The 10,771-nt window shown below is 39.7% G+C and overlaps 1 protein-coding gene across 2 annotated transcripts in view; it reads left to right on the top strand.

Annotated features, from left to right (window-relative positions):
• MED13L (mediator complex subunit 13L) overlaps positions 1 to 8,388 on the top strand; it is a 189,665-nt gene extending 181,277 nt beyond the window's left edge. For both annotated transcript variants that reach the window (XM_051633794.1, XM_051633792.1), the window contains exons 29-31: positions 2,489 to 2,650; positions 4,573 to 4,685; positions 5,465 to 8,388. In XM_051633794.1, coding sequence (XP_051489754.1) covers positions 2,489 to 2,650; positions 4,573 to 4,685; positions 5,465 to 5,597 — 408 coding nt within the window. In that variant the 3' untranslated portion in view covers positions 5,598 to 8,388. The remainder of the gene's footprint in view (positions 1 to 2,488; positions 2,651 to 4,572; positions 4,686 to 5,464) is intronic.
• The last annotated feature ends 2,383 nt before the right edge of the window (positions 8,389 to 10,771 follow it).

Genomic DNA, 10,771 nt, shown 5'->3' on the forward strand with positions numbered 1-10,771 from the left:
TTTTTTTAATCTGCTTTAGCATAATTTGGATCATGTTTGATGGAACTCTTTTACTTCAGACATGTAATTGAGTAAGGGACTTGTGCTGTTAAAATGGCTTCCATCACATCCATAGAAGTTTGGCATACCATCTTTTTTTCTGGAGAAGTTTTATTCTAGAAATAGTACATTTAAAAGAGTAGCATATTACTTGTTTACTAAATAATGCAGTATTTTATTACAGAAACAGGCTAATTTTTATACAAGAAACAGATAACTGTGCATTTAGAAGTTCTGGTTTAGTGGTCTGTAATACTTCAATAAACTAGATCTGCATCTATGACTATCACTGGTGGCTTTAAACAGTCTTACCAAAAGAAACTGTAAATCTGGTATGAAAGGAAATACAGGATAAATACTTGGAGGAGGTGATGTACAGCTAAGGTATTTGTCCCTGAATGATGCCACCCATTCAGCCTCTGCTACAAAGCAGTGCAATTTTCTAATGTAATATGTCTTAAGAAAGAATTCTCACTCCTTGCAAATGATGAACTAAATGGTGTTCTTTTTACCCCCTAGAAGGAAAAAGCCCTGCCTGTATTTTCCTTGCAACCTCTGCCAAAAATGCTTCAGTGGTCAGCTTAATGCAGTCTGTGGGTGAAAAATCACTTCTGCATCAGCCACAAAAATGCTAGGCCTGTGTTCTGTGATCTTGGTACACAACCACCTCACCTGATCTTAACGCTCCAGCCCACTTTTCAAAGACTCAGTGATTGCACATTACTGTCACTTTGTTATTTCAAACTGGTGTGTGGGCAAATTAAGAGTTTTAAATTCTTCTTCCAAACCCTCCAGCCATAAATCACAATGCATCACTCCTATTTAGTTCATTCAACAATCTGTGTTCTGTACCACTTTTAGAAAAGCCTTTACAAAACCTGTTCTCCACAGAACTCCATCTGAGTGGCTTAAGAACAGCACTGGAAGGTTAATGACCAAAGAGCTCTAGAGACCTGGACAAGCCATTTCTAGATGAAGCTGTCATAGTAATTCAGTTTAACCATTAACAAGGGCCTAGTAATTGACATGTAATTTTTGGTTTTAAAAAAGCAACAGCGTGTGATCATTACCTTGTGGGTCGGGGAAGGTTGAGCCTTCGTCCATGTAGCCCATAATTGATTGCTGCAGTTCAGCAGTGCAGGTCCTGATTGCTCAGCAGCCAGTTTCCAGGGTTGCTGATGGGCTTCCTGAGTGCCCACAGCCAGGTGAGCTGCAGCCTTCTCCAAGCTTTATGGGCTGTTTAACTTCCTTTGATTCTTGGTCAAGATATTGCTGCTGGAGAAAGTCCTGCTTGAAGGACTAGTAGCGAAGGCTTTGTGATTAAGCTGGTTTCTGTGGAGTGGAATTTTTAAAATAATTTATTTTTTTAACCTATTGACTTAAAAGATGTTTATGGACTAAATGAGCTGGCAGAAGTTTCAAGCTAAAATACTTAGCAGGCGTCTTTTGGGTTTTTCCTCTAAGAAATAGAAGAAAAACAATAAAAGGGTGTTTCCAAAAAACTAAATGTATTTAAAACAGGAAGTTGCTCTAGAATGGAATGGCAGTCGCCCTTTCTGAAACCTGAGAGACACCCTTGTAGGACTGGTGATGTGGCTCATGGTATGTCAGGTATGAACAGACGCACACAGGCTGAGGTAACCAAGCTCACACCAAGTGTCCCTGTCCCACAGCCCCAGCTGTGGAAGGTCCATCTAGCTTTTCCTCTGCAGAAATAACATCACAGACATACATGCTGACAGGCAGTGACTCAAAAGTCTGATTAAATTAGTTTTACAATTAAGTAACTAAAAAGCAGCACAGCTGTTTCTTCTTCCCCACACTTCACCTCAGCTTGGTGGTACTAAACACAAACACAGAACAGCGTCTTCTGTCCACATGTCAATAGCAAAGAATAGCAAACCTAGTTTTTTGGGGGTTTTTAGGCTATAAATGTAACTAAAAGAGCAAACACAACCAGCCTTATAAAGATGCAGATATTCTCTCCCATATTTGAGTGTGTAAATGCATCCTTCCACTAGCTGAAGTCAGGAAGATCTCCAGTGCAAACTGCTGGGTTTGGTATGTGTGGGAAATGCCTGTGAGGCTTCATGAACTTAAATTCAACACTGCTCTGTGTTGTATGTGCACAGGAGCTGTTCAGATTGCAGCCAGAGCCCAGCACCTCAGTTACTCTGCAGCATCACATTCCACAGGCACTCAGTTCAGTTTAGGAGGTCAGCACTGCTGGGGAGTCTAAAGTGGTTCTGGAATGTAAGCTTGGAGAACTGAACTACAGGGGAAGAAGGAAGGGTTGAGACAACTGACTTAAGATTCATGAACGACTAAAGGATAGCTCATTAATAACAAGACAGAACTGGATTAAAGACTGAGTAATTAGTAAACAAAATTAATGAGTGGGATGTAATGCCATAAAACAACAAACCTGACTTTTTTGAACTCCTTTCAGAGCCAAGGGGAACGTCTCCTTTCCCGAGAAGCCCCTGAAGAACTGAAGCAGCAACCTCTTGCTCTTGGATACTTCGTATCGACTGCCAAAGCTGAGAATCTTCCGCAGTGGTTCTGGTCATCCTGTCCTCAGGCACAAAACCAGTGTCCCCTCTTCCTGAAGGTCTGTCTTGGGGACATTCACAAGGGAAAAAAAATTGTATTTGTAGTCTATGAATTTTCTTTGAAAATGTTGGCTTTGCGCATTACCGCAGCTGTGACAGTACTGGAAACAGAAATACAACTTCAGGTTTGAATTCACTGGAGACAGCTGGCTATTAAAACTTAATCCTCTGTTCCTAAAGCCCTTACCTGAAAATGGGATTGTTTGGCAGCTTCTAAATACAGAATCAGCAAAGCTGCATTTGGTATTGCAGGAGCATCCCTGCTTCTGTGTTCAGTCAGCCTCAGACAGGAGGGACCTACCTCCCCTTCCAGACTTGCTCTCGCTTGTGAGACGAGCAGAATTGGCTCAGCCATTAGAGATTCACTGGTCCCTGCAGTGTGTCATGCAGCTTATCTGAATGAGTGAAAAAAAAAAAATTAAGGAGCTTGGAAAGAAGGTGAAAAAAATCAGCCTTGAACAGCATCACGTAACTATGTAAGCAAACAACATACAGAATAATAAAGGTATTACTTACTTCATCCATTCCCAGCTTAATTAACAAATACTAAACATTCTTGCAAGTCTCTATATTCTCTCACCTGTGTCTATCAATTATCAGAGTATTGTGTTCAGTATCTCTTGATTCTTTTCTCATGCAAAAGAAGCCATTTCAGGACTGATGTTAACCATGACCTGCAGTCAGCACGGCAGGCTCTACAGTCCATATAGCACCTGCACCACTGAAGTACTGAGCCTTGCTCCATCCCATACACCCTGCCCTCTTCATGGACAGGTTTCCCTGAAGCATGTGATTTTCTTTAAACTGACAGAACGGAGAGCTCAAAAGAATATGAAAAACAAACCACCATGGTTTTGGAGTTAGAGATGAAGTTTTATGCAAAACTTGAAACTATTTTTTTTTTTGTGAATTAGTAATGCAAAGGCTGTGTTTCAGTTCCAGCAGTAAAACCCAGTCAGCAGAGCTCCAGGCAACCTCTTGAATTCCTTCTGTAAGCTTATGCTAGATTTGTACTAGAGAGAAGGAGCCACCACCCTTCCCTGCACCACCACCCCCTGCCCGGCACAGTTGCTCTCTCAGATCTAGGCTGAATTAAATGTTTAATTTGACTTGGAACATACTTTCTGGTTTGGACAATTTTTAATAAAAGCAAGGAGCTGTGTTCATGCAGGAACTTGTACACTGTTCCGTGAGCAGGGGGTGCTGTCTGCTTCGTGCTGCAATTAGGAAACTTGCATGGCATGTGAGGCACACAGAGTCAAGTCATCTGTCTGCTTTGGATTAAGTCTTTTTGAGCTAAAGCATTTCACCTCTAATGTGGGTGCTGTAATTGGAGGAGGTATAAATGAGAGGTTTTGCCCCAGCAGGCTGTGTGGTGTATTAGGCTACCCACTTGAAAGGGTTACGTGGTTGCACATGATCAATATGAAATCCCTTTCCTACTCTTGTGTAAACTAATGCACAAGCCTGACTCCAGAAGGAAGATGAGAGAGATGGAGAAACTGTTCCAGCAGAGAGCAGGACAAAGGCTGCACTAAGTGTTGGACACCCCACTGCTGTGTGCTGGGTGTCCTACGGGGAGAGCTTGAACAATCAGAATGGTTTGTTACTGATATACCAAAAGAACCACAGACAACATCCCAAGTGTTTCACCTTGTCACTTCTTCCCTGACCAAAATTAGTAACAGAATTCAGCATTTGTTTTTCAAAGATTGTTGATCCCAGTCAAAAGAGAAGTCAATGTATTAAAAAAGTGGAATCATTATGGAACTTGGAAATACACATGGTCATGGTGGGTTCAGCAAAGAATTGCCAGCTTTTCATGCTGTCCTGAGATAACTCAGAAAGCATTTGCTCACTGTGAATCTTTAGAAGTACTTGCTACATGAAGAGTTAATTTGTTCTTTTCTCCTTTCCACAGGCCTCATTACATCACCATATCTCTGTAGCGCAGACCGATGAGCTGCTACCTGCCAGAAATTCTCAGCGAGTCCCTCACCCCCTAGACTCTAAAACTACATCAGATGTCTTGAGGTAATGCCTCTTAGGTTTTGCATTTACTCTCTAGGGCTGTGGGGACAGAGCTCTGAAGCTTTAGAGGGACCTTTCCTTTTCAGTGTGGCACAAGGATTTCTTAGCTTTATCAACAGCCTGTAACTCTGTGCCTGCACAGGTGGCTCAGAGCAGTGTCCAGTTCTTACCACAGCTGCTGCCTCCACCACCCAAGACAGGACTGGGATGGTCACTGCATCACTTTACCATCCTACTGTACAAAACTTATGTAAAGAAAACATAGAAACAGCTTTGCCTGACCCAGTGGACACCTTGGTTTGCCCCCCAAAGATTGTTCTGTTTAGCTGATCGTCTCATTTGGACTGTGTCAGTAATTACTGTTACTCACCAAACCAAACTGAGTGCTCTCCTGCTACCAGTATCTTAGGAATTGGGGTATAAAGAAGACTCTCTTTCTGAATTAATACAGGGTTGTGTGTTGTTCCTTCAAACCTGAATTACTCTGATTCCATAATCTCTCCTGTGTACTGGTGAGGGCCTACACTCAACTTGGCTCAAATTAAAATTAGAAAATTCAAATACAAAAAACTTAATTTAAATTCAATTCAAATAAAACTCAAGCTCCTTTTCAGTGAGTTTCCTACTTTGCCAGCGCCACTGAAGTTAGTACAGCCAGGCAGTCCTTGTGACACTGTATCTCCAGGAAACACCAGAGATAAGTTTAAACGGATCATCTAGAAAAGATGAGGAAAGGAGTAAACTATTCCAGTTTAATTTCTCTCTGCATTTCTCTCCTGCAGGTTTGTTTTGGAGCAGTACAATGCACTGTCCTGGCTTACGTGTAACCCTGCCACTCAGGATCGCAGCTCCTGCCTTCCTGTCCACTTTGTGGTGCTCACTCAATTGTACAATGCCATCATGAATATACTTTAATAGATAGAAAAGCACTTGTTCTTCTGGCTTATTCTCCCCTCAACCTGAGAAACGTGCCACAGTCTGCAAAGATCACAATTTTGCTTCTCTTCAGACCAGTCCTGTGCTGTGCTTCTGTTCCTCCAAAAGCACATGTGAGTTCTGCAGTGTTCAAAACTAAACTACCCATTAACATCTCTGGCAGCTTCAGTCCAAAATCTGGGAACATCCAAGAACAGTGAACACAGAGTAACCTCAAGCCAGTGTTAGTTTGGTGGCCCAGTAGTTACTGGTCAGTGTGATTATTTTTTTTAATATTTTATTTTTTTAAGGAAGACTACAGTATCTTTTTGCATTAGGAACTCTGATCAACAACCAAGAGCAGTGTCAGCCCTGCAAGTAAAAAGAACTTGTAGTGACCGGTTTGGATTGTCCAAAACTTACTTTGTTGTTCGATCATCATAAACTGGGACTTTGCAGGAGGAAAAACAAAAAAACAAATGAAAAAAACCACACAGATGTAGTCTTGTATAAATATTGGAGTTTTCTGTCTACCTGGAGTTCCTGTCAGAGTGGATTGGGATGAATGCATGCATTTGTTACCTGTCCATGTAGATATGAATGGTCTGGAGATACTTTATTTATTTTTAGGTTTGGGGAGGGGAGGGATTAAATTATAAAGGACCAGGAACAGTAGAATATCTTAAAAATCCAGCTCCGTTCCACTGTAGGGTTATTTATCTACATACCTCTCACTCTTCTGACCTAGAAATCAAAAGTGAAGCTACTAACAATCAAAGTTCAAGCTGGGAAGGGAAGTGTGTTCTGGTAAGGATGTACTGGTGTTCTAAGGAATTCCCCCCTGCATGTAGCCTGGTTAAAGCAAGGAATGGCCAGTGTTTAATGAAGGATAACACTACCTAATGGAAGAAGAGTGAGTGAGAGGTAGGGAGGAAAAATACTTTAAAGCCCAATGTGTGGGCAGATGGAAAGTGGTAAATTAATCTATTGTAGAGGTATGATTGAAATATATTTCCAGTAAATTTAGTGATGCTAGAAAACTATTTACTGAAACCCAAGTCGCCCTTGAATTCTGGGCAGACTCGTCCATGTACATATCCAAAAATATGGTTTTTGTTTACACTAAATCAGTTACAAATCTGGTGTATTTTTTCTGACTATAGGAATATTATTTCAAAGAAATAATTTTTAAAAATTATATCATTAAATTAGTACTTGAAGTTATACCACTGTGGTGGAAAAGTTACTTTGTTGAGTAAAATGATTGCCATTTTAAAGGTTAATGGCTAATTGAAGTATTTTTATGACTCCTTCATTCCAGGCTTCAAGGGGTTTATGTTTAAACTCCATTTTCTAATGTTTGTTGTTGCACTGTGCAGCAGGCATGGACTGCCTTACGGGAGGGGTCGGGCACTTTGATCAGGCTGTGTGACCTACTTATCTATCTGTGGAGAAAAAAAACCCTACCAATTTTAAAGTTCTTCCAAAAGACTTTCATGTTCTGGTTAAAAAAAATGAAATTCTATGATTTTAAAAAGTATTTTTCTTGAGATAATGTAACATTTAAAACAAATTATATAAAATAAAAAAGAATAAAAAAAAATTGCTTGTGTAATGAGAAGGTGAAGTCAGAGAAGAAACCTGTAAATGGATTATTTCATTCTCTGCACCTCCCATGTGGGTATCCTCTTTGCAATGTATAGGTTAAAAAAAAAAATCTGATATCAAACCATTTGTATCTAATGTGTACAGTGTAAAATTGACTTTAAAAAATATTGCAGTACTATTTTTTCTTAATCAGAAAAGAAAATTCTCAAGGCCTTTTGAAGAGCATAAAAAGATGAAGATTGTAAACTTGTATAAAAAAAAATTTAACTTGGGGAGGAAAAAATGTAAAGTAGACATTTGTAATCTTTTACCATTTGGGGGTTATTTGTTCCCAGGATTCATCTGAACTTTGGATTATTATTTTGTTTGTTCTTTTTAAATGGGCCATTTTTATCCAGGGGTGTTTCTTCCCCAGAAACCTGGTTCTAAGCAAAAATGAAAAATAAAAAAAGGGCAGCAAGGAGTAGTTTTCATCTGGTGTCTTTTATTTAATTTTTTTAAGTTAAGAGAAGCTGGTGACATATTTATACGTTTTTGTGCAAAATAAATGAATGGCAATAGATTTTAAAGAAAAATCTTATGTACTTCTGTGTGAAAAGTTCTGTATAATATTTCCCTTAAATATGCATTATTTTACTTGTGAGTTTTTTACTGAATTAATCTGAAATGTACAAGCCCTGGCTTTCCTACAGAGTGAAGAAAGTTATTTTATTTTTTTTTTTTATTTCTAACTTTGGAAATTCATGCCTAAATCAGAATTATTATTACAGTTGTTTGAGCTAAAGGGAGAGGGAGGGGGTGGGGAATGTCCAGCATGCTTGTATGTATATTTCAGAACCTTTTTTAAATGTAAAAGCTGTACATTTCTGGGGAGTTCTGAATTTCTTTTCTGTTTTGTTTTGGTTTTTTGTTTTGTTTTGTTTTTTTTCTCTCTGAGCATTTTGCAGTGAGCTTCTTTTATATATAGCCGACAATTTGAAAGAAAACAAAAAAAAAATGTGAAGTTCATTTTAAATCTACAGTATATCGCTGGTACAATACACTAAAAAAAAAAAGACTTTGATAAAAAGAAACAATAATAATAAAGACCTCCATTTTAAATGTCATTCATATATACCTTGTGGATGAGAGCTATATACTTTTACACACTTTTTTAGATGAATAAATTATTGAATTACTGAAACTGTTTGTGGCGTTTTATGAGTATTGTCTTCAACTCTTTAAGTTTTAGCATTCCTAGTGAAGGAGGGCTTGCAATACAAGGTAGAAATTCCATGTGATATGGGTGGAACTAAAATTAATTTCAAGGCTCTTTATACTTATTTATTTGAGAGACATGCCGTGTTGCCTGCCCTGGATGAACCCAGTGCCCACCTGCCTTTTTGATTTGCTGCATGGTGTTGAAGCCAAGGCTCATGGAAAGGTGCTGAGGTTCACACTGCACCAGGACCTTTCTTGAAAACTGAAACAATAAGCAAACCAGAACAGACTTGTAATTTAAAATCATGTTTGTTCTGGGAGGAATTTTAGTGCCACTAATATACATGCTGAGAAGAACAGATGTAAAATTCTGACAAGTGGTGTGGGTGGAGACAACCTGGGTTAATCTGGTGGCATGTGAGCAGTAGTTGCTTTACCTTAGGAACTTTGAGCACTGGTGCTTCATCCATGATAGAATTCCTTTAAAAGGAGATTTCGGTGGCGTCTCAGTCGTGGGGCCTCCCACCCACAGCAGGATCACAGGCAGGATACCTGAAGTGCAGTCAGCCCCAGATTAAAGAGCAACATGAACCCAGATCTGGTGCTTCAGCTTGCTCACAGCAGCTTGGAGAATCTCCATGGACAAGCTTGGGACTCAACTGGCCACATCCTTGAGCAGCCTGATCAAATTATACGTGCTTTGACCAGGGGCTTGGTTAGACCGTTTGACTGCAGGAGGTCCCTGCAAATCAAGGCATTCTTTACTTAGCAGGTTACCTTCTAAACACAGATGTGCAAAAAAAGGAGAAATAAACAGCTAGACCCCAAGCCCTTTCACAAGTGCTACACCTTAACAGGACCAGTGGTCTATTCTGCATTCATCTCCGACAGAGTAGTTCTGGAAAAAATTAACAGATTTTTCAGATAATAGATAATTTTCTATAGTTACAGAATTGACTAATCTGTGATGTCCCCAAGTATATTTATATTATAATTAATTATTATTATATTTGTATAATAATAATAATTTATATAATGCTTTACTCTTAAACAAGAAAAAAAAACAACAGCAAGGTACAACCTGTCCCATCCTTTCTTTTCAGTTGTGACAACACCATCAGCCCCAGCTGGCCTTGGCTGCTGGTGGGAGCCTCCTCTTCAGCAGTGGGACTGTCGAAATGAGAGTTTCTACAGACCCAAAGTTCCTTTAGAACTGATCTTCGTCCCTCACTCTCTTTCAAAGCATACAAAAACCTCATTTTTCCATGAAGAGATGCATCCTGCACTTGTATCCTGTCACAGCTCCAGCACCTCTATCAAGGAATTGCCACTCAGTTCACATGAGGTTTCCTCTATCTTGGTGCATCTTATTTCTAAATCTAAAATTAGATTTGTACAATAAAGGTCCCTAAGATGTAGCCTTTTTTTTTAATTATTAAGCTTGTATCTTGTTGGTAAATTGTCAGTTCCTTGTACAAGTTTTACCAGAGTAGTGACATTCCAGCCTTCCAAGTGCTGGAAGGAGATGGAAATACTGCAGAGCAGTATTATTTAAATGGAAGTTACTTGTGGCTAATTCATTGGCTTTAAAGACAAAAGCTACCAATGGAATATTCTGTTCCAGGACAACTCTTAAGAATTGAATGGAAACACTAAAATCTCAGTTGATTTGTAACCATAATGTAACATTTATGAGTATTATGGGCACAGTACTGTGGTGATGGTTTCTTTGATACCAATGAAAAAACGGTCTTAAAGTTTCGGCTGACATTAAACTACTTTTTGGTTTCCAGCTGCCATTCCTGCTTTTGGCAAAACATCATGGCCACCTGACAAGAGTTTTAGCACATGTAGAAAGCATCAGAAGTCATGGAAGTAAACATGAGGTTTATGGGCAGTCTCACCATTTAATAGTGGAAAAAGAAACAGCCCTGAGATTCCCAAACAGGAAGTCTTTGGTCTTGAACAACAAAGTGGTATTTATAAAATGACGCTGCTTCCACTTCCCTATTTTGAAACTGAACCTTAACACTCCAACAAATGTTTATGTGGGCAGACCCTGTTTTATGTGTAACTGACTCTTCCTCTCCCAGGTGCCAAAGCAGGTCCTGCAGGGCTTTCCAGGGAGACAGAAATCATTCAGTGCTGTTTTAATGAAACCTGAAATAGTCTTCAAATACCTCAAACAAGATGACACCAACTTCTGCAAGAGGCCAATTCTGAGTACAGGCTGCCCTCAGCTGCCAGGGGCAGAGAACCACCTTACCCAGGAGCCACCTGCTCAGGGCAGTGGGCAGGTACCAGTTCAGTACACATCAGTTCTCACTCTGGTTCTAGACTGGGACTTGGCAGCCAACAGCCAGTCT

The sequence above is a fragment of the Apus apus genome, chromosome 16 (assembly GCF_020740795.1).
Source record: "Apus apus isolate bApuApu2 chromosome 16, bApuApu2.pri.cur, whole genome shotgun sequence".
Lineage (NCBI taxonomy): Eukaryota > Metazoa > Chordata > Aves > Apodiformes > Apodidae > Apus > Apus apus.